Raw genomic sequence first — 24,958 nt, forward strand, 5'->3', positions numbered from 1 at the left:
ATAACAAGGCAGTGGCATGATATAGGTATAAGTGTTCAGAATATATACAGTTCGATTCCATCTTTCATTTACAGTGATGGGCGGCGTCAACATGGTATAGACAGTTGTGACAGTCTAACTAGACTTCAGTAGAGTTAAGATGGTTGATATAGCTCTTTCTAAAGTGTGGATAAGGTTGGTCTAATCTCAGATCGTGAGGCAGGGAGTTCCAGAGTTTGGCAACCTTCACAGGAAAACTATTACCACCAATCTTGGTAAATCCGAGTCTCGGTACCACAATGCAAATGGCATTGCTAACTCTTGTCGGTCTGCTGGATGTGCTTCTCTTAAGTATGTCTATTAAGTAACTAGGGGCATCATTGTTTAAAGCTTTATGGGTCAAGGAGGCCATTTTTAGCTGTATTTTATTATGGGTAGAAAGCCACTTAGGTTGGCGTCTGGTCGAGGAAATATGTACTCTTTTGTTCATGCCTAGTGTGGCTCTTGGAGCGTTATTTTGCTAAATGTGTAACCTCTGGATAATGGCTTTGTTAGCACCACTGTAGAACGCATTACAGTAATCTAGCCTAGAGAGTATTAATGCTCTAGCCAGAATAATGCAAATGTCGTTAGAAAGGAATGGCTTACCAGCTCTGATAAGCTTACATGTGTAGGCTGTGGTAGAGGCTTGAGATTTACTTGTTTTATCAAAGGACCTCGTTGAGTCAAGGTAAAAACCAAGGGTTTTTACCTCCTTAGATACCCTAATGATGTTTCCATCGATGGTAAATAAGTATACATGTCCTAGTTGGTTGATGTTAGAGAGAGTACCTAAAATGATCAACTCTGTCTTATTCAGGCATAGACCGTGGGTGGCCATCCATGCCTGGATGATCAGATAGACCCTATTCACCAGCGCCAGGTCCTTGCCACGATCCCCCAGAAATGGGGAGGAGAATCTGTGTATCATCTTCATAGTTAGTGTAGGTGATACCCAGAAGGTCCAAATCATCGAACAAGATATGTTGTATAGAGTAGGGGAGACGCATGAGCCCTGAGGTACACCGCACAGAATTGGGGTGGGTTCCGCCGCTGCCGATGGGGAGAACACCCTTATAGTCTCTCGCTCGAGAATAATTCTATCCATCTGATAGCCTCCGTGTAAAAGTGGGCTGCTGAATCCAGGTGCCTGCAGAGGACCTTATGATCCACCAGGTCAAATGCAGCTGAGAGATCAAGTAATAGGAGCAGTGCTGTCTTCCCTTTATCTCTCAACTCATCAATCTGTGTTTTCAAATCAATTAAGGCAGTTTCTGTCCCATGTAAAGGGCGGAAGCCAGATTGTCTAACCCCTAAAAGTTTATTCAGCAGCTCAATGTGTTTTTGAATCTGGGTATAGGCGACTGTCAAGTATTTTAAGTAGAAATGGTACCGTCGTGATTGGGCGGTAGTTGGTGGCAATAAGTGGATCTAGAGTTTGCTTCTTTAGGAGTGGGAGAACCCAAGATTGTTTTAAGTTGGCCGGGATGGTGCCAGAGGAGAATGAAGCATTGATCAATTTGGAGATAAATGGAGCGAGGTCTCTAGCATTATCTTTTATAATCTGTGCTGGGCAGATATCTCCTTTGCAATTAGATGGTTTGAGGGATAACCTAGATTTTTCTACCTCTAAAAGAGATGTTTTGGTAAAGCGGAATCTATTGGTCTGGGCAGTAGGTATATCACTAGAAGTAGAATACCGAACTGAATAAAAACCTAACAATGAAACAAAACTACTGCAGGTTGAATCGCAAAGTAAATGGAACTTTAAAAACAAAGCAAAACCATTGCATGTTTTAACTCTGAATTGAATGGAACTTCAAACGTTAAAGAAGATTGAATTAACACAACTTTAAAAAGGGAGCTGAAGAAAGGTGTAGTGAATACCAAATTAACTGAAAGCTTCATACACATGAATATACGTTGGAGAGCTGAATTAAATGAACTCCTGGAGTTGATCTTATTACATGGAGAAAGGAAATTAAGTTTTATTGGCCAAGGAAATAAAGATGACAACTAAGAGGGCCACCTGTTTGTGATGATGAAATGAAATTCTTGGAAGGGAACCCTGAGGCACGAGGAGCTACATTTGATGTCTTGGGGGGGACAAAGCCTTAAGACCCTTTTTGCGTTTTAACTGTGATTTGAAACTTGGGGAAGGGAGCCCTACGGATTGTTTAAAAACTGTATAGCCTTGATAACTTTGAGACTTTTTCTGGAACTGGTTTTCACTTGGGGAAGGGAGCTTGGAGAAGGTTGCGAGCTGGAAGAAGCTCAGAACATCATTTGAACACCTTCTTTGGTTGCTGACATTCCTAAGCATTGTATAGATTTAGTTGTGAGGGCAAGTATAGGTTTTGGACACAGATTTTTAAGTTGAGCTCTGACTCCGACTTTCGTTGCTTTTATTGAGGTAGGGGAAATCCCGCCTTAGCATGTTAGGCGTTTTTCCATCCTGACATTTAAGTTAATAAAGTGTTTTGATTTGAATCTCGAATCTGTTTTGTGTCGTACTTTATGATGCCTTCACAATAAGCAAAGCATTAATGATTACACTGTCTCGGAGCCTCCATTTATCAGGATCTGTTCTAGTGACTTGCACACCAAACACTCTCCAAATGTTACTGAGCAATAAAATGACATTGCATCAAAAACCATTTTGGGTGTTACACATCCACCATCAAAACTAGGCTGTTTGCCTGGAAAACACATCAAATATGTTTTTCAAGTTTGACGATGAATATCCGAAGGAAGTTGCAATGTTTACTGAATGGGGCATGAATTAAGCATTAGCTCCCGAGGGCAGGCAGGAATACCGGCTATCTTGTGTTTCGAAAGCCCGCCTTAATGGCCTGAGCGAAGAATGGGCTATTAAGAAGGGATGGAAAAAAAGTAATTGGGCTTTTATATCACACTTTATGCCAGAGACTAGCCTCTTAAGTGCGGGACTGTGTAACCCCCAAGCTATATGCCGGTATGTAATGGCTGTTATACCCACCCCAAGGGTTCTAAAACTTGTCGCAACTGATGCGGTAGTGTGTGGCGTGCAGTGAAAAGGGTAATTTGACAAGTAAGATACAGAAAAATAACCAAATCCATGCTATTGTGCTATGTTTGTGCCCCACGGTATAAGGTTCTTAAGAAGCATGATGGCAGCAGCTATGCAAGGTTTCAGCCGGGTGAATGACTGTTCTGGGGACAATGGGAGTAGACTGCATGAAGAGCAGGTAACAGGAGGAAGGAGAGCTGGGGGGCATGAGGGCTGGCAGGGGTGCGGACTCAGGTGCCGAAGTGGGGGAGCAATTGCTTAGGATGCTGGCTCCACAATGGAAGAATCTGTGTGGGGTGACAGTTAGCCAAGCACTACAGGAGGGTAGCACGATTGGCGATTTTTGCTTGGGTCTTCTAGTGTAAAAGGAGCATAGTACATTGTTTGGAGCTCGCAGGAAAGCACTTCACACAAGCTCTCTTCACTTGATAGGGAGTCTGCTTCTTGGCTGCCAAGCTTCTCTTGTTCCAGGTCTTGCCGTCCTCTGTCAAACTGCATTCATGTACACTTACAGCTCCCTTTGCGGCCCCCAGAACCTGCTCATGCTTTTATGGCTCAACCCAGGCCTCCTCAAACACACTTCGTCACCCATTGTATCACCACTGTCATGCCGAACTTGATACTTTTCCATCTCTCAACCTTCTTGCTTACCACCCCTATCAGACGTTCCGCGTACCAGTGTACAAACCGTGCACACTCCAACCAAGGCCAGCGCACCGCAGTGTGAGCCTTCCTTCTCCACAGGACGCCAAGTGGCGCCAACCCTGCATTTGCATAAGGGGCTAGCTGATACTCGTGCACTTTTATTCTTTCTATGCTGCATCCTCCCAACATTCCCCTGCATTCTCAGCACTTGTCACTGCGTGCACAAGTGTAGGGTTCAATCTTTCCACAGCCCCACTGGTCTCAGCACTTGTCACTGCGTGCACAAGTGTAGGGTTCAATCTTTCCACAGCCCCACTGGTCTCAGCACTTCTCACTGCGTGCACAAGTGTAGGGTTCAATCTTTCCACAGCCCCACTGGTCTCTTGGTTGTACAAGAACATTTTATGATGAACTACTCTTACCCCCTCCATAAAAAGGCTTCTAGAATTCATGCAGTTAATTGCACTCCTTTGTGAGCCGGTGTCCTGAAAATCCTTCCCTCTGAAAAACTTCATTCAAGAAGCTCTCCATGGCCTTAGCCTGCTTTGTGCACGCTTTTCACTCCAGCCCACTCCAAATACAAATCTGTCAGCGTGAGGATGTACTTTTTCCATATACACCTTTACATCCACCAAGCACATCAAAGTGGCACAAATTCCCACGGCATATTTCTTATTTTCGCTAGTCTTCGAGGTTGAACATGGTTCCTCAGAAACGTGTCACTTTCACTGCGCATCACACAATCTTCAACCACTTCTTTGTCCATCCCTGGCCACCAATACTCCTTTTGCATCCTCTCCTTGTACTTTGTTTTACCCAGGTGTCTTTAATGATTTTCCTTCATTTCTTTGGGACTCCTAACATTGGTCCCGCCTTTAACCCTTTTGAAGTGATTCGCTTTGTCAATGCTCAATTCTTCCTTCAATCTGTAGAACTGTTTAATAAACTAACAACCGTTCTATGCCATTTCCTCATCAAATGCTGATTAACCTCCTCAAAAATCCCGCCCTCCTCCAAGGCTCCTTCCCGGTTCTCTTTTTTTGCTATCCACAGCTGAAATTCTCCCCCCACGCCCTCCCACTCATACTCCACGTGCCTGACCACCGATGCCTTGGATAAATAACCTGCAATACCTTCTCTCCCCTGTACAAGCTCCACAGAAAAGTGGGAGTCCTGGCAGCAAATTCTCACACCTTGGAATCCTGGGAAAGATTTCTTCTAAAGCACCAACTGTGAATTTTCATAACCGCCTGTGGTCGGTGTATATTCCAAGCATACGCCCCACAAGAACACTCTAACTTGTTTACTGCCTGCACGATGCTAAGTGCTTCTTTCTCAATAACACAAGTATTTTAACTACACCTCCCCCCCCCTCTGCGTGCATAATGCAAATGCAGTGTCTCCGTTACAACACTTGATTTTGCAAGTGGGGGCCCCTCTAGACCTGTCTCACCAGCATCTGTCGTGGTCCAGGTTTCACACTGCATCAAAATGGGCTAATACCGGGCTCACGCAATGGCTCGCTTTTTATCCTCGAACTCCTTATCTCAGAAACTCACCTGCCACGTACATCCCAATGGTTTTTCCGTTTACCAGGGTTTCCGCATGAGATTATCTTCCTTTACTCAATTTGGTCCCTACTTCACTCCCTGAGAAGGGCACGCCTTCTCCCTCATCATTGACTATCTGCACTCCTGGCCAGCCCAGACACTTCGTTGGTGCCTCCTTTTGGAGATGGTTGCACAACACAAGACAAAGTTTCCTTTCTTCCCATGTGTGGCCTGGTCAATTGAGTATTTTGGTAAAGTGAAAAGTGCATATCAGAAATTCCTCCTAATGCTCCTGTCCGCACCCCTTTCGGGATCCTTCTCGGTTCCCGGCATAGTCCTCGAATTTATTCTCACTATAATTCTCTCTGCCTTACTACACGCCGGCACTTTTCCTTTCAGGTCTTTTCTACTCTTGAGCTCTAACTTCCTCTGACCTCTAACTTCGTGCCTGTGTAGAATGTTTTTGTAGATAGGGTTTGCGTCAGAAAGTGAACCAAAGGGGCTACAGTGTAATGTTGCATTGTGGAATTAAGCTCTTGAAAGTTATATTTAAGGGACCGTTGTGCATGCTTTTATAAGCTTAACTAAACATTCTTGATGTATTCAACTGGTCCAGGGTCTGTCTAATAACCAAAAAAAGATGTGCCTGTAGTGTTGGGTTTTACATACACACGTCTTTGCTCCTAGCTGTGGCTGATGGGATACTTGTTTTAATATTCACTAGCCACAATATGCAGTCATAGAGCGGTATGGCCTGGAACTAATGACCCACCTTATTTATTTCTTAGCTTCTCTGGGAATCGAAGGAGTGGAGCCACACTTACCAGTGCGTGTCTCTCCGGTGACACCAATGGTCCTTGCCATGGACAGAACCAGCTATAGGAAAATGTAAGTAGCTTTGCGTTATTGCGCACACGTTCCAAATAATCTACCAGGAAGACTTGCACCGTTGCATATGTTATTTCCTATGCGCTCTAAACCCCCACCTCCAGCACTGTCAAGAAAATACTTTCTCCCACCTAACATGGCTTTGCTGACTTCTCTATACACAACCCTCGATATTGTCCTGCTGGTCCAAAATTACGAGCATATAAAAGGGGTGGCTTGTAGCTTTAAGAGGGCTGGGTTCAATTGCTCCAATTTACCCAATGATGTACACTGTTGTGCATCCACTTGCTGTCTTTTCCTCCTCCTGTACTCGTCCGAGTGAAAAGGCATTATGTTTGACAGTTTGCAGGATTGCACGGTTCCGCAACACCCATGCGTCCTGTGTAAAGTTTATGGGCCTCATTCTGAGGTGGGCGCAAAGGGATACCGGGCACCGGTAATGGCACCGGTGCCGTAATCCCTTTGCGCCCTATTCCGAGGTCCCTTAGCGGGTCCCTCTCTTAACGCCTGGTTTTACCAGGCGTTATGGACGGGTCCCGTTAAGGGATACCGGGGTCAATAACGGTACCGCAATTTGCGGTACCGTTATTGACGCCTCCCCATTGAGCCCTATGGGGGCTCGAATGGGGAATGGCTTTTACAATGGGGATTTACCGGTCCCGCCAAGAGACCCCATTGAACGAGGGCGGACACGGTCCCGTTATTGGTGCTAGACAGCACCAACCTCGTCCGACTTTGCACACCTTTTCAAGTACTGTACTGTAACTGGGACAGGGTTTTGTGAAGCAATTGCTCTGACCGCCAGCCGCGCTCTTTGCAGGCTTTTAATTTATTTTTTGCCCCCACTGCAGTTCCGTGACGAAGAAGCCATCTAACCCTGTACTCTGGTCGGTCATGGATGTCGTGCAATATTTCACTGATGCAGGTTTTGCGGAACAGGCTTCTGCGTTTCGAGAACAGGTGAGTGCAGTTTGGTACAGGCATTCAAAACTCCTGATAGAGTTTAAACCTTGTTGCATTCAATAATTTGGCTCATTGAACTTTGCATAGCGTTCCTCAATTTGCCAGAGAGGTTTAGGAGTGTGACGCTAGGAAAATGTGTCCTGTTAAAGTGTTGCTATTGGTCCATGCTAAAGAAATATAGCATGACAAACTATTTCTTTGGGTGATCACGCAAGGTTGCCTTATTTATCAGGAACTAAAAGCACCCGTTTGTAAACCACATTTTGAGAAATATGCACACCTCTGAGTCGCGTGAAATAGTAGATTTGCACCCGGGAGTGCATCTGGCCAATCGGGGGGCTGGAAACACTTGGACAATCTATCAGTAACCGCCTGCATTTTGTCAACCACAATTGCATTCCTGGGTTGATTGCCATTTTCTTTTTGGGCTGATGCCCCAGCCGTGCAAGCCATTTGCCCACACCCAACCATTCATGTGTCCCGTCTCTGCCACTGGCCCCATCTCATGTAGACACCCACCCCTCCATGGCTCTATCTCCCTAGCTGCCACATGTGACCCCTTTCGCAGTTGCCCACTAACTATAATGGAAATAAAAAGGAGGCTCTCCTTTCTTTTTCCATGGTGGCTATATTTATTTTAGATATTTTATAGTAATTTGGGCATGTGCAATACTCGTGCACCTATTTTCATAGCTGTCCGCACCCCTATCAGTAGAGCGGGGTTAGTGCCATCACTGCCCCCCCACCCCCCACCACCCCTCCCCAATCAATCCCTGCGCTGCACAATCCTCTGGCCTTCTACCTGTTATCAAAAGCTATAATCTATCCATCATTGTAAATCAAACCACTACATTTGGCCACTATATACTCCAGGCCTTATCCAATTCTGACCATCCGTGTACATTGCCCTGTGGTTTTGGGATCAGGAGCCGTTACAACATTGTTGTAAACGGAAGTGCTATCTAGCTAGTCACTTTCAACTGTAAGGCATGAGGTCGCCCACCTTGCTGCTGCCTAATCCTGTTACCATCCCAATATCCCTTTCCTCGTCACTTGCCCATTCTTTGCTAATCTGTGCGGACTGGAACTCTTAAGTGATTCTGCCTAACCCCTTCTATATTCCACAATGTTACCAACCCCCTTCTCCCACCGCAGCCCCCATACTGGCAGCCAAGGTTGCCCACATTCTGGCCACTTCAGGCAGCATTTGCCTCAGCAGTCTTGTTTTAAACTGTTAAGCCACAGGCACTTTTCGGAAGCTAGCCTGCAGAGATGTAAATGCATGACTTACATATTTAGATCAGACCTGCACCTTGTGTGCCACAGTAGCAACGCAATCTCAGAAGAACCCTGCCCATAGACTTACAGAGGGAGGGATTGCCCCCATAAATCTTTGGTCCACATAACTTAACTTCAAGTTGGGTTTATTTCCTTGGTAATGGAGCGAGCTGGCATGTATGGGTGCTAAGCCATGGAGGCATTTAAACACCAGGCAGAGAACCTTAAGAGATTCTACAGCTAATTGGTCACCAGTGAAGGGATCGGCTCAGAGATGCTGCATTATCAGAACAGGAGAGATTAAAAATCCATCTGACCGGCGCATTTCGAATCCTCTGTAACAGAGCGAACTTAACATTTTGGCATCTCAAAATAGAACTAGTTGCAGTAGTCCAACTGGGAGTTTATGAAAGCACCAACAAGATTAGGATAATAGTTTCCATATAGGGCAATATTTTAGCCAAAGCTTGTAATGGGGTGACTTAACCGCGTCATTAATCCAGGCATCACTACTTTAGTCAGATTGCCAAAGATAACATAGGTTTATTATTTTAAGCCTAAAATATGTCGCCAAACCAAATGAAGGAGGTGGGGGGGGGGCAGGGTGTGGGGGGGCGGAGGGCATGGCCATGGCAATTTTATTTTTTGGTCCCAGGAGGATAACCTCCGATTACCTTGTTTAATTGCAAGCGAGCATCCTGTGTTCCACCCCATGGAGGCATATCTATACACTGGCCCAGTTGTAGTTTGTTCATTCGACTGAGAGGTACAGTTGAGTATCATCCTCATGGCACTTCCTGGCTGAACCTTGTGAGATATTAAAGAAAGTGAAAATATTGCAGTGGCGTCTTTCTCCCAGGGTATGGTTGGTTTAATCGAAGCATGAAAGCTCTGAGATTAGTAGCAGAGCTCTGATGTACCAAGTCCCTGAAAATGGGGGCGTGGGCATATGTCTCAGTTGGCTCCATTATGGGAGGCCCAACTTATTTCCACCCTAAATTTCTCAGGAATTCTTTTCTTTTTAACTCCTTTCACTGAGGATTTAGGGTTCGTTTGAGTTCAAAGTATCGGTCCTGTACATTATTTGCTGGTGCAGAGTACAGTACATTGGGGGTGTTTTTCCACCTCTCTCTGGGAGGAGTGTAAGAAGACCTATCCATGGTGAAATAACAGGGTGTCCCCATTATCCCCCAATCTCACATTTAGTAGGGCAGCTGAGCAGTCTTCTGTGTGTGGCATTCCAGAGGTCACCTCTTAATGCCATCTCCGAAGACCCTACAGTGTGTACCCATCCTATGTGAAGTTGTGACCCACCAGTGTTTGGTTTGTCGTTGGAGAAGTTGTATCTATGTTTCACCAATTGATGCTGCTCCTGGCAAGTCACACCCACACAATTTCCTTACAGATGATTCTTTCATTGAATTAAATCTACCACATTGGATGATCTGTAGTTGCATGCCCCTTGTATCCATGTTATTTGATTCTGTGGATTTATGGCAGATTTGGCCATGGGGAGTAGAGGGAGTTGGAATGATGGGATGGAAGAAGTGTGGTGAGCGGGAACTAATGGAGGGTTAGAATTAGAGATTTTACAATGAGCACGGAACTGGATGTGGCTCGGCCAATCAAGCAACACCAACTAAAACTGGACGGGTTAAAGCCAGAGGCTAGAATTAGCCTGGTAGGAACCTGTGCCCAAAAGCTGGCAGGAGCCAGTCCTTTAGAAGCTAGCTGCAGGCTCTAGCCCACATTTCGTGCCAGCAACCAGATTACGACACTGATTGAAGACAGTTGTAACCCTTGAGAATTCAGGTTGGGGGCGGGGCTGAGGGGGGGTTCTACCCAGAAGAACCCCGGTCAGGTCAGAGGGTTTGGTTGGAATAACCACCTCGAGGACAAGAGGTGAAGTTACATGACTTGCCCTAGTAGTAGTCACAAGCAGGGGTGTTGCCTGGTCTGGAAAAGATTAGGGGCTAAGCTAATGTCAGGACTGGCTGGACTCGGGGCTAGGTAGCCTTTTGGTTGTAGTCCCCGAGCTTCTATCCGGGGCTGCAACCAAAAGACCTGGGGCTATAGCCCCATGAGCCCCCCCCTTAGCAACACCTCTTAGCAACACCTGTGGTCACAAGGCAAACGCATGTTCCAGTTGGCCCAGACAAGGAAATATGCTGGGATGCTTAAAAACCAAGATGTCGGAGTGACTTTAAGAAACTTTTGCAGGAGATGGGGATTGGACTCCTGCAACTGGTTGTTCCTACAACCTTTAGCACTATAGGTGATGAATCCTCAATGTGGTGTTCAGCGATATCCACACGTGACAGAGTTTAAAAGGATCTTTCCTCTGATAAAATACCTCAGTCTGTCAGTCGTTCTGGGTTCCATTGCTGGTTCATAGTCTTAAACCTACTTAATCATCAATTTCTACCTCGTCTTTAATGATGCCATCTGCGTCTTGTAAGCTTCTATGGACCCTCCCAGCCGTTGTTGAGAATGTGGTTCTCAGTGTAGAGTACCGCTTCAATGAGGACCAAGTCCTATTCCAGAGAGCAACATTTTCTCTTTGTCCGTCCCAACCTACGTTTTACAGACCAGATCATGCTTTTACTCAGTTTGAGCGTCAAGTAGATGGTTTCTGGATGCGCACAAAACCAGCATTTTTAAAAGGTGGATACCCATTGGAGATGAGTGATATAAAGGTATACCCTCACCACAGTGAAGAGATGTAGTGGTTCTATGTCATTTCCACATTTTAAAGACCGAAAACAAAGACAGATTTTTCTATTGTTTTTTCTATTGTTTAAATTAATAAATTTTTTCTGGCCGTTTTTGTCAGCTTTAAAATGCCACAATATGACATTCTCCCTTCCCCACTCTCTCCCACTAGTCTCCCCCAGCCCCATGATTCCCCAGTTTTCCCCACCCGCTTCCCAGCACCTCTCTCCGCCCCACATTCACTTTCCCGACACTCCTGCGCCTGTCATCCCCAGCACGCACTTGCGGTCACAGAGCGGTCTTTCTAAATCTATCGTTTAGTTTTTTTACGATCTTGGGAGCAGGAGACCCAACTAGACAGATGTGTAAAGTGCACGTTCTTCCAGATGAGATCCCTATTTGTATGGTTTAGCTTTCCTGGGATTAATCTAGCCATACAGGGCCGGTAACCGCTTCCCATCCCGGACCTAAGATCGATTTGAGGGAAGGAATGGCTCTGGCGAGGATTCCTCCAGAATGGGAATAGTTTACAACTTATTTTAATGGAATATGGTCTCTGTATGTAGTCTGCGTGTCTTATCTTCAGAAAACCAACTACCTGGGGTGGTTGATAAAACACAAGCGGTCACTGGCAGATTCCGCCCCCGTTCCAGTCACTGTCCTATTATACCCCCATTTATTTTTGCACTAGGGAAGTTGTGGCCAATACTTATGCCCTCGTTCCTTGCTATAAAAAAAAACGACTAAGATGCCAGCCATGGAAAATGGTAAAAGAAGGAAGTCCATTTCTATTTTCGTGTTTGCTATGACTTTAGAGGGTTGCAGAGAGGCAGTCCAGGAGCATGAGATAATTGAATGGGTGGGGGTGTGGTGGCTCGAACATTTTGTGTGTGTGTGTGTGCGTGTGTGTGTGTGTGTGTGTTGACTCTGAGGAGGAGAGCACAGAAGGGAGGCCAAAAACATATTGGTTCCAGGCGAGTGTCGCCAGAGGCCAGGTAGAACACTGGCTGTTTCCACGGAATTCCACCTGCCTTTCAGTCCCCCTAAGTGGCCAAGGCTTTTCCCATGAGTGCCAATCAAAAATCTGCCATAAAAGTGGTTATTTTACTTGAATCACCACCATTGGAAAGATTTTTTTGTTGGATAAACTTGACGATAGGAAGTGCTTCACTACTATACATGGTCTGTACACAACTTGGGAATCATGCTGCCTTTTTGTATTCGAGCCACCTTCCACGCTCCCTATTCAGCACCCCTGTAGTTCATAGGGTAACCAAAGTTAGATTCCGCCATGAGAATTGGTGAACCAAGCAACCGCATCCTCCTTGGGGCCAGGCAAGGAAACTAGCAAACTGGATGTGATGGCCAAGGAAATTTACAATTCCTCAAATACCCCACTGGTGACCTCCATTACAACCCCAGACCACCATGGCCAACCCGTGGCTGGCTCCCCTGTGGATAATGGGCTGCAGTAAAATGAGCTCCTTGTAAAGGCTGCCGAACATGTCAAAATCGAGAGGCACAGGTGGATAAAGACTTTGTAGAAGACATCCTTGGGGTTAGCAAGTCTGGGACACAGTTCATACCCCTCCTGCAGTCCATTCAGAGGTGCATTCAGCCTTCTCTACTCACCTCCAACATTAAGAGGGCAGTTAACCCCCTTATTGAGAATGTTCAGGCCAGCCCACGCCAACTCCTTATATTTCAGGGGTCAATTAAAGCCTGACTCTCTCGTCGTTGGCACCACAAGGAGGAGGGCGGGCATGCCTTTAGCTTTTGCTGAGGCCCCTCGTGATAAGGAGAGTAGAAAGATGTCCAAGTAAGAATCGCAAATATCACCACTCTCTTGGCTCGTTACAACTGCCATAAGTGGGATGAAATGCTACAACAAATTGAAACCATGCCAGAGCCAAATAAATCACAGCTCTTGAACACAGTGGCTGAGGGTAAGCCAGTTGCCAACTGCATCCTGAAAAATAACCTGGACGCCGCAGATAATGCAGGCCGTATAATAGCAGAGGTCACTCTTATTAAACAGCATGCCTGGTTCAGACAATCCGGCTTTAAACTGGAAACTCAAACCACACTACTCAATATGCCAACCAAATGCCTTTTTTTGGGAATGCGGTCGAGGACGCACTTAAAAGTGCTGAAGAAGAGTACGGCACCCTAAGTCCCTTGGACAAGTAACAAGCCCTTTGTTCAAAGAGGCACGTTCAACACGTCGATTTCGAGGACCACCTTCTCAACGCTCCTCTGTATAGTTTGGGGTGGACAAACTTCATCTTGGGGTTCCTCAAAGGGGCCAGAGAAGGTCTAGGAGTAGAGGCAGAGCCTCCTCAACCAGAGGTCCCCCCCCCCCAAAACAATGAGTAGGAGGTTGCATCGGAGGGGTTTCAGCTCAGACAAGTGAGTACTATCCACGGTGGCGGGGCCCTATTGTATAGAAGTCATACAGACCACCCGCCAAAACTGAGCTAAACAACGCAGAAAGAATGCATTCTGCTAGAGGTCCAAGCACTGCTGGAAAAGAATCGTCCAGGTAAACATGGGTATCTTTTTAACTTACTCCCGTGTGCCAAAGAAATACTTACAATGCGCCTTGTCCTAGACCTGCGTCCTTCAAACGCATATGTCAAGCTACAAAAGTTCTGCATGCCAACGCTCCAAGAAGTAATCCTCCTGCTTAAACAGGGGGACTACATGGCAACATTGGATATGAAAGATGCATATTTCCATATTTCAATGTTCCCAGCACACAGAAAATTCCTAGGCATCAAAATAGCAAATCAACACGAACAGTTCAAGGTGCTCCCCTTTGGCATAACTTCAGCTCCAAGAGTATTCACCAAGGTATGGGTGGTAGTAGCAACGCACTTACACAGACAATCTATCCCGGTTTACACTTATCTGGACGAATGGCTGATAACCAGGTATAAGCGAGGAATCCCCTCAAATTTGCATGCACAATACCCAGAGAACAATAAACCTTCTGTTCCCATTGGGTTTTTCAATCATTGAGAAAAAAACCAAGGCTCGTTACATGCCAAACAAAGCAGTTCCTAGGAGCTACCATAAATACAAGAGGGGCTAGTCTTCCCCTCAAACGAAAGCGTTCAAAACGTGCTGCTGCAGATACCTCATTATCTCTGCGGTCGCCAAATAACCGTATGCTTGGGATGATGGCTTCAAGTGTTTATTTAGTTCCACATGCACGGCTGCGCATGTGCCCAATGCAGGAGTGGTTAGCGAATAATGGTCTCGGACAAACTGTCAGTGGAACGATCTAGTGGTTGTTTCGCTTAACCCTAGTACAAGCGCTATGCTGGTGGTCCAAGGAGAATCTATTAAGGGAAAACCCTTTCACAATCCACCAGTTCAAGCGATACTTAAAACGGATGCCTCACTCTCCGGATGGGGAGCCCATTACCTTCACCACACATCGCATGGCCTATGGACACAGAAAACCACATCAACCTTTTGGAGCTACTATCTGTACTCCAAGCCCTACAAGCTTTTCAACTGCATCTAGCCGGTCGGACAGTGCAAGTCCTCACAGACCGCACCACTGCCATGTTTTACATTAACTAGCAGGGAGGCACACGCTCTCCAAGTTTGTCCAGGCCAGCCCAAAGCATTTGGAAGGGGCACTAAAGCGGAACATGTTCCTAGTCTCTCTCAACAGACTAGGATCTCAATGCTCTAGCAGGCACTCTGCACAGAAATCCTCTACCCGAGGAGCACGAGTGGCAACTCGCCAGAGAAATTCTAGACGTGTAAGGTTATCCTCCTTTAGACCAGCTTACCACAAACCTAAACGCACAGTGCCCAGACCTCGCATCCAGGTTTCCACAACCAAAGTCTAAGGGGAACACTTTGTGGAGGAGTTGGTCATGGAAATTTGCTTATGCTCACCTTCCAACATCCCCCCTCCATCACCCGCCTGACACCACTCCTCAGCAGGATAGTGTACAAGATAAACCAGGAACAAGCCACACTAATCCTGATAGCCCCTATGTGGGCATGACAACCATGGGTTCCACATCTGCTCAAACTAACTCCCGTGCCCCTGCAACATGCTATCCAGCACGGGAACAACACTCCACCCACATCCTCAGGCTATGAACTTGGCAGCATGGCTCCCAAAGGCATAGAGAGTGGACACTCAAAAGGATATCCTCACCAGGTACTGTTAAAAGTGGAAAATATTTGTGATATGGTGCAGAGCCAAACACTTGAATCCAATTGAATGTACCCAATCAAACACCATTCATTACATGCTCTACTTACTAGACTCTGGCCTAGTATTTAACTCCATCAAGGTTCACCTAGCGGCTCTGTCCTCATACACCACTTTACAGAACAAGGTGTCCTGGTGGAAAGTTCCTGTTATTAAGGCTTTCGTGGATGAGTAAAGAGGTTTATTCTCTCGAAGCTCATGGGTCCACCCTTTTGAGCCCATGCACAAATTCGTAAAAGACTGCTTTCCTTGTCGCTATCACCTCAATAAGACGGGTTAGAGATCTACACACATTTTCAGTGCATGACCCTTTCTTTGTTATTCACAAGGACAAGGTGGTACTTGGAACACACCCTAGGTTTTCACCTAAATTCATATCCAAGTTCCATGTTAACCAGTCCATAGAACTGGGCTTTTATTTTCAAAATCCATCCAACTCAGCTGAGAGGAACCTCCATACCCTGGATGTAGGGAGGGCAGTTTTGTACTATGTACAGAAAACAAAATCCAGAAGGAAAACAGATCAACTGTTTGTCTCCATAGCACCCGATAGGGAGGGTGATCACAGTTCAAAGCACGCTATAGATGGAGAATAGCAGAGCTGTATGATATATGATATGGCATTTATAACACTCCTATAAACCAGTGTTTCAAGGCGCAACGAGGCAAGGGAGGGGAAACAGAGGGAAGACAGACAATAATCCTACTAGGCCAGGTGTCATTCAGATCGCGCAAGGGAACGGGGAAAGGGAAAAGTGCGGGGGGAGGGGAAAGTGCAGTACATGGGATAATAAAATAAACAAGATAAACGGCCGGCTGGTGGCAAGTACAGGGTGAGTGCAGATATAAGTGCTGGTGGGGGGACTGTAGGGATACAGAAAATAGTCCCCAGGTGCAGGGGTTGCCAGGGAGGCAGTGCAGGCGTGCAACTGGCGGGACTTGGGCCTGAGAACAGAAGGGTGGCCAGGTAACCAGTGCAGTCACAGTATCGGACAGGAATTCAGCAGGGGAGAGAAAGCGGAAGCAAAGAGGGTTTTAAGGTGCTTCTGGAACCAAAGGTGGTGCTCCAGTTTCAGGGAGGCTGTTTCAGAGGAAGGCCCCAGCCGAAGAGAGTGATCTACCACCAACTCGTTGCTTGGAGATGCGACTAACCCTGAGGGAGTTGGAGGCGGATGAGCGAGAAGGAAGATCTTTAGGAAGAGAGAGTTGAAGGTATGCACTTAACTATCAAAGAAACCCCTGCCTTTCACACCAAGCGCTCACTCTACCAGAGGTATCGGAGCTACATTAGCATTTATTGCAAACGTCCCTCGACGCAATTTGCAAAACAGCTACTTGGCGTTCCATACATACCTTTACTTAGCATTACTGTATTGACACACATTCTAAAGTGGATTCACAGGTGGGGCAAGCGGTGCTAAAATGTCCATTTGCCGCTGTACCTTCTCACAACCCACCTCCTTCTCCAGATAATGCTCGCTAGTCTGTGCATAGCATGTGATCTAAGCAGATTTGTAAAACATTTATTTAAATGGTTGGGATTGGAGAAACTCCTATTCTGCCCTATAACTAAGATGGGAGTAGTCTCGACCACCAAATAATAAAAAATGCAGTCCTGGTGTAGCCTGTCAAATCAAAATGGCCTAAAACCTATGCCTGGCCTATCTCTGTACAAAAATTGTAAAAAGAAGAAATGTGTACAAAAGGAAAATCTGTGTGCAAATTGATAATTTAGTTGAACCAGCTTTCCTCCCCACATTAGGCCTCACGGAGTAAGGCGATCTTTGAAGGCAGGATGACACACTCTGGCTCGGTTTTCAACACAAGTTCAGAGCCATGGATCGGTCCTACCTGGCCTACCACGTTCGACTCGTTATTTCTCCCAAAATGATGTCTCAACTAAAATGTTCACAAAAGGTCCCCCCTCTGCAGGGCTCACACCACTTACGATAAAGTTCAACACCAGTTGCAAAGGGGCTCCCGCCCTCAAGCTTATTTCACTTTAAGATGTCGAAGATCTTCAATTGTGCATGGCTTATTAGTCCGACCACTGCAATACCACTTCCACTCAAAGTTCACTGTTACTTTTACTCTTCCCTTCTCTAAGAATTAAGTTTCTCCCTTTTTACTTTTACTGTTCATTCGCTTTCTCGCATTAAACAAAGTAACCTTCACTGAGACATTCAAGTGGGCTACTTCCTTTCACTGGACCACTCTGTTACTTAGTATCGCTGATTTCCCAGCTGTTCTTTACATCAAAGGTCACTTGCAGGTCTGTCTTTCCTCGTGTCTCCACACATGTGCACCCTTCACTTGCGATATAATGTTTCTATTTCACATACACCGGTCTCTCAGATCGCTTGCCAACTAACCGGCTGTGTGCGTCTTTTTCTGGGTTTTGCGATTTCAATTCAGGAGTCCAGGTTAGTACCAAGTGCCTCGCCTCCCCAACTCTGCCATTCACTCGGGAGAGTTGCTGGCGTCCTTAAACACAATCCAGCCTTCACTTGTGGGGTTTAGCTTTCTCCATGTTTCTCTTACGGCGTGTAGAAAGCAACAACCTCCAGTAGGGAAGCCTTGGGGCTTTCTACCCGTAGCTCTTGTCCCTTGATCTGTTGCTCTGCTCCAGTAGGTTTGCCTTTGTCCCGGAACCAGAAGCCCTGCTTGTTCATGTATTGCGCCTTGCTCAGCGTGTGTTTTTGGTTTCTGCCTTTTTATTCATGTGAGGAGAGCTAATTGGTATCGGGTTTATGCACTTAGGACTAAGTGCCTGACTTTGCCTGACCAGATTAGCGGGACATGGCCAGTACGATATGTGCAAGTCAGTGTTATTCTCAGTCACCTTCTTCCTCGGCCCAGTGTTTGTGTAAAAAAAGGGGGGGTCTTATCTCACCCCCATTCCACAAAGACCCCTCACCCAGGTGATCCTCCCACACGGATCCACCCCTAGGAACTGGATCCAAAGCGATGACCGTGTCCTAGCCACCTGGATGACCAGTCCCCCAAGAGATTTTTCTTCCTTTATCACTTCTTATCTGCTTTATTACACCTGTACTCGCGCTACACTTCATGTCAGAAACAAAACAATCTGAGGGACCTTGATGCGTGAAGGACCATGGGTCACATGCTACGCATAGGCCGACATCTAGTGGTCGTGGCGGAGTATTGCATTGTTTATTTTTTCGAAACTCAAAGAGATTTCGACTGGGCGTGTTGGTAATACTATCCCTAGTGTGACGTCCACTGTACCCATGGTCCTTCATGCGTCGAGGTCCCTCAGATTGTTTCTTTCCGCTATCGTGGTCGGTCGAGCTGCAGAGTTCCTTTCAGGCTGACTAACTAAAAGTTCATTCTCAGACTCTCTTCTATCCTTTACCGTCTGCCTGTTGCCGCTGCATCATCGCTGCTCGACCACCCTCTGCGGACTGCTCCATAGTCGTCGACGAAGCCTCCTGACTTACTCAACGACAAGACACTGCGGCCTTTACGGGCCCCCTTGGCCCTTCTAGTAGGGACAGCGGGGCGAGGTTTCATATAGTTGCATCCCTTTAGAGAATGCCTTTTCTGCCAACCTTGTCTCACTGTTCACTCCAACTGCCCTTCCCATTTACTATGGAGAATACCCCCTTTAAATTTTGTCCTACTTGAAATAGGAAATTCCCTTGGGAAGGATATGCACCGAGTGTGCAACTACTGCCTTCCTCGGGAGTGACCAGTGACTGACCCACATCTGCTAACTTAAGTTGGATTAATATCCATTTTGGGCAATTCTGCGCTCTCAGCGCGTGGTTTCTCTTCCCCTGGCTCCCGTTTCCTGAAGCACCCACAGCCCGCCTCTTAGACTTCCCTCCCGCCCTGATTGGCCCTCCACCCGAAGGAAAAACACACAGGCCTAAAGACCTGCTTTTTTCGTGGCCCATTTGCGCTGACCCAGGACCACCTTGGTCCTGACCCACACCTGCTAACTAAGTTGGATTAATATCCATTTTGGGCAATTTTGTGCACTCTGCCTGGGGTTTCTCTTCCCCTGGCTCCCGCTTCCTAAATCACCCATAGCCTACCTCCCACACCTCCCTCCCACCCTGATTGGCCCTCCACACCCTTATCAAGGACACTCAAGGGCAACCCTTTGCCTGGAAGCCACAGCAGCTAAGGGCCCTAAAGGCAAAGGGTGGCTCCAACAGAGGCGGCTCCAACAAGTGTCTGCAGGGGAAGCGAGTGGTCAGCAACTACAAACAAGGTGATGGGTAGAGCAATCACTCTACTCTGGAAGCCCTGCCACAAAACAAACCAACTTACATTGTGATGGTACTGTGATTATTAGCTTCTCCAGCATGGGGTCTGGCATGGATTCACATGCACATGAATATTCCCCGTCGTCAGGCCGGGAATCCTCGGTAAAGAAAAAATCAGTTATCTGTTTAGTTTCTGATCTGTTTTTCTCAGTAGTAACCAATCACTGGTCTCTGGGTCATACTGCCCCCAGTCAATGACTGCCCTCTCCCTAAGCCCCACCTCCCGCCGCCATCTTCCGATTTTTACCGCACGCTCAAGTGTTGGGAGTCCTCGTGTTTAGCTCTCGAGCTTTTGCTGCGTTTTCGCGTTTTTTCAAAGAGAATTTCTAATTTTTCGGTCAAATAGAGCCTCAAGCTCCACCGTCTCTACATCTGATTAACGGGTATCCGTGTCGGATTTTTTTCTACGCCCCTCAAGGGTGAAGATTTCGTCGAGTTACGCTTCTTGGGGGATTCCAGAAGTTTCTGCAGCCTAGCCGAACATGGCCCAGGAGAAAGGAAGCTCGACGCCCGGAAAGCTGTTCAGGGTTTGCCCTGGATGCCAGCTACAGAATGTGTTCAAGGAGGACGAGCATTCAAAATGTCTCTACTGCCTTCATGAGGACAAAACACACGTGGAGAAGGACTGTGCATTTTGCAGGAACATGTCAGAACGGACCATCAGGGACCGACACCTTCGTCTCTCCAACTGGCTGGAAGGAAGGAGTCTGTCAGGTGAGAAGAAGTCAGAGCGGTCTTCTAAGTCCTGTGAGGGCGACCTGGCGACAGGGGGCCCAACAGAAGGCAAAGCACCGCGAGTCCGCGAGCGCCGAACGGTCGGGCTCTTCGGCTGCCAGGCAGGGCGCGCCTTCCCCGGCACCATCAACCACGAGCCAACGCTCTGGTTCGGGGAAGAGGAAATCCGAGAACCCGGGTAAGCTTCTGGAGGGGCCCTGGTTGAACTCGAAGGATTCTGCCGAGGGGGAGTGAGGCGGTGACCCTACCCCTTCCCTTCCCTTCCCTCCCCTCCCCCTCAAGGTGAATGCCTCAAGCACGCCTAAGGCGGTGAAGGCCTTGATTCACCCGGCCAAGGCCTCTATCAAGGGAGTCGTGGCGGCCCAGGCGCAGCCTGTGGAGGCTACACCAGTGGAGGCGACCTCGGGGCCCAGAGTCTCCCTGCCTCCGCAGAGGGAAGCCTCTTTCAGACCCATCGTGAAGACCCTGGCGGAAAAAGAGGGGGGGTGGTGGCCATTGTGGACCCAGACACAGCATCCGAGGAGGAGTTGGTAGAAGGCTTAGAGGGCCTCGACGAGGGCGTCGAAGAGGCCCGTCCCCATGGGAGGGATCCCGACGAGGGTGACGACGAGAGTGACGGTGGCACCGGCGAGGGTCCTAGTCACCCGTCACTTCCGGAGCCGCAGGATAACTTGGTGGCCATTTTGTTGGCAATACAATCCTTATGTTCGGAGATAAGGACGAGAATGCCCTTACCACCGACGGAGGATCGGGAACCAGGCTCGACGGAGGAACCAGAGCCGGGCCCGGCGGGAAGCCCCCGAACAAGAGAAGACGGATCCATCCAGCCCCGCCTTCTAAGCCCTCGCGGCCTGCTCAGCCTTTACCCACGTCCCCCGTCCCTGGGGGATGACACGGGTACAGACACGGCCACGACGGGTACCGACGATGATGGCGGTGACAACGGGACGGAGCTCCCGTCGCCAGCCCGGGCCTCTCCGTCCGACGATCGAATATTTCCATGCAATGATCACCAGGGCATCCAAGCTTTTTCAGCTCTGCCCCGAAGAGGAGGAAGGTTTCCTTTACCAACGGCACGAGGCCAAGAGGAAGGCAGTCTTCGCCGTGCTTCTGCTGGATGACATCTGGGACGAGGGTCTCACCCTTCTCAAGAACCAGTCTACGACGTCTGCCAAGAGGGATCGGTACGAGAAGAAGTACCGGGCCCCCGACACGGCCCCTTTGTGCCTTAGGGCACAACCGACCCCTGACTCAATTGTCTCGGTGCTGGCCAAGAAGAAAGTGGGGGGGGGGGGGGGTCCATCGGCCTCAACGTCAACTTCCCCGCCTGACGGCGAAGGGAAGAAGCTGGCGCAATGGGGCGAAGAGTTATCTCGTCGGAGGCAACAACGATAAAGGCGGCCAATGCCCTCGCGATCGTGGCCTGCTACGACAGGGAGTTATGGTACAAGATCGCCCCCCTGTTGGACTTCCTACCGGATGACAAGAGGGCCGAGGCCCTGGAGATCTTGCAAGAAGGCGAAGTGGCGTCGGATCACGCCATTATGGTGGCAACGGACATTGCCGACACCGGCTTCCGCCAGCTAGGCAACGGCGTCTGCCTTAGACGACGAGGGTGGCTCAAGGCGACAGATTTCCGCCAGGATGTACAAGTCAAGGTGTTGGACATGCCGTTCGACAGGAACAACCTGTTTGGGAAAACAGTGGATGAGTCTCTCCAAGCCATCAAAGCGGACAAGGAGACAGCTAGTGCGAAGGCCGTCCTTTGGGAGCACCGGAGGCAAGCAGGGTGCCTCCAAGGGATTCGGCGGTGGCTCCTCTATGTACCGTCAATCGGCCCACTCCTCATCACAGGAAGACTATAGAGGACGAGGCAAGTCGGGTGGGCCCCGCCGTCGTCGCCACGGAGGCCAAGGCGGCAAGGCGTCCTCCAAGCAAGATTGAACCGACAGCGGTGTCGGGCCCCCACCGAAGCACCCCGGTGGGAGGCCGGCTGGCGAAGTTCGTCAGCGTGTGGGAGTACATCTCCACCAACCGTTGGGTGCTGGACGCCCTCAAATTTCTAAGAAAGTGCCCCGGCATTCCACCCGTGGTCAGGAAGGAAAATCACGCCCCTCAACTGCTATTGGAGGTAAGGGCGTTGCTCAAAAAAAGGTGCCATCAAGCTCGTTCCGAAAAGGCTCCGGGGCTCCGGAGTATACTCAAGGTACTTCCTAGTTAAAAAGAAGACAGGAGGATGGCGCCCCATCCTGGACCTGCGATGACTGAACAAGTACATCAAGGCACAGAAGTTCCGGATGGTCACCCTCCAGCACGTGCTGGGACAGCTGGAGGAGGGCGATTTCCTGTCGTCGTTGGATTTGGAGGATGCGTACTTCCACATCCCCATTCTGAAAGGACACCAAAAGTTCCTTAGGTCCGTGGTCCAAGGACGGCACTACCAGTTCAAGGCCCTCCTGTTCCGATTGAAGTCAGCACCCAGGGTGTTCACCAAGTGCCTCGCACTGCAGGGGATCCACGTCTACCCCTACCTGGATGACTGGCTCATCCGAGCAAGGACAAGGGAGCTCGCCGTGGATCACACAGCAAAGACCGTCCAGCTGCTCACGGACCTGGGATTCTCCATCAAATTTCCCAAATCCACCTGGTCCCATCGCAAGTCGCACTGTTTCTGAGAGCCAAGCTCGACACAGTGGCGCGTCTGGCCTTGCAGTCGGAGGAAAGGACGAAGGCCATCCTGGGCAAGGTGCAGGGACTGCTTGCCACGGACGTGCCCAGGGTGAGGTCTATCAAGTCCCTCCTCGGGATGATGTCCTCCTGCATATATCTCATGTGCCTGTGCAGGCTTCGGATGCGCCCTCTGCAAGAGTTCCTCGACTCCTGCTGGTTCCAAGCGACGGGCAGCTTCGAAGAAAGGATTCCGCTCGACGAGACCTTCCGGTGAGCGATCCGGTGGTGGGGCACCCGCGCTCATCTGACGGCGGGCACAGACTTTCAGACCCCTTCCCACCAGATAACGGTGACGACGGATGCCTCCCTGGAAGGGTGGGGAGTGCACACCGGAGAACTTCACGCGAGAGGCCTTTGGCTCCCGGAGGAGAAGACGCTCCACATCGACACCCTGGAGCTCTGCGCAGTGATCTGGGCCCTCAGGTCTTTTCTCCCGTCCCTCAAGGGCAAGGTGGTGAGAATCTTCACCGACAACACCACCACGATGTTCTACATCCGGAAGCAGGTAGGAACCAGATCCCCAGCCCTCTCCAAGGAAGCCCAGAGATCCAGGCCCTATCCTGCAAGCCTCCATACTTGACTTTTCACGACACAAGGGTGGTGCTGAGGACGCACCCCTCTTTTATGCCCAAGGTGCTGTCGGACTTCCACCTCAACGAGCCCTTGGTGTTGCCTGTTTTCTTCCCGTCGCCTTCGTCACCGGCCGAGAGGACTTTGCACTCGCTGGATGTGGCTAGAGCGCTGAAGTTCTACGTGGACCGCACGAAGAGTTTTCGGAAGGCATCACAGCTTTTTGTGTACTTTGGACCTGTGAACCAAGGGAAGGCTCTCTCGAAGGCTTCCATTTCCAGATGGCTCTCCGGCTGCATCATGCACTGTCATCGGTTGGCAAACCGACCGTTGTCTGGCCGTCCCAGAGCCCATTCGACCAGAGCTATCGCTGCTACCACGGCGTTCATGTCTGGTGTGCCCCTGCTGGACATCTGCAGGGCTGCTACGTGGAGTTCGACGCACACCTTCACGAGATTCTACTGCGATTCCAGGAACTTTTCCGCATATGGTGAGCCTGGTGAGGAGGTAAGAACTACTTAATGTTGAGTTTTGACGTAATACTTAATGTTGAGCCTTTTTTCCACCTCCCATTGGTTGTGCATGTGTGTACTGCTATGTATTCTTATATTCATGAGCATGTGAATCCATGCCAGACCCCATGCTGGAGAAGGAACAAGTTACTTACCTGTAACTGTTGTTCTCCAGCATGGGTCTAGCATGGATTCACATGTGAACCCTCCTGTCATGATCTCTGCTTCCAAAAGATCAGGACTTGCCCGACTCCCTTGGAAGCAGACCCATAACCCCGGTTCCGAGTGCCAGCCAGTCCCAATTGGGACCTTTTGGACCCTGTCCTGGCGCCAGTGGCACCAGGCTCATAAAGATGCCCAGTCCCAGCGCTGGAAGCGCCGGGCTCATAATGCTTGGGTGGACTTACCTGCAGCAGACCATGCTGCTTACTTACCTGCCAGTTGAACCCCTGATCCTCTTCTGTTTGGGACTACTTTTCCTGTTGGGTGGGGCAGGAGCCACTCCCTAGGTTCAGAACACTGGAACTCTTCTGGAAAGCAGGAACTCTTTTCTTACCTAGGCGTGGCTGTGGAAGGAGACATCTAAGCACTACAGGAGGCTATTTAAACCACACCCGATGGATGAATCTTGCTTTGCGTTATTCTGCATTCTCTGCAGCAGAACGCTCATCGTGTCTTCTGCTTCTGATCCTGGGCCTAAGGGAACAAAGGCTTACCATCCTGGAATCCAGTCTTCAGCAGCACCTGTAAAGACAAAGAACAGGTTAGCACTA

General features: G+C 48.7%; 1 protein-coding gene across 1 annotated transcript in view; it reads left to right on the forward strand.

Moving 5' to 3' along the window:
• Nucleotides 1-24,958, forward strand: part of LOC138447698 (fibril-forming collagen alpha chain-like) — a 73,092-nt gene that overhangs the window by 42,311 nt on the left and 5,823 nt on the right. The window contains exons 3-4 of the mRNA XM_069603982.1: nt 6,051-6,150; nt 7,002-7,110. Of these exons, the coding sequence (XP_069460083.1) occupies nt 6,051-6,150; nt 7,002-7,110 (209 nt within the window). The remainder of the gene's footprint in view (nt 1-6,050; nt 6,151-7,001; nt 7,111-24,958) is intronic.

The sequence above is a fragment of the Ambystoma mexicanum genome, chromosome 3q (genome assembly GCF_040938575.1).
Source record: "Ambystoma mexicanum isolate Mex_15411 chromosome 3q, UKY_AmexF1_1, whole genome shotgun sequence".
NCBI lineage: Eukaryota > Metazoa > Chordata > Amphibia > Caudata > Ambystomatidae > Ambystoma > Ambystoma mexicanum.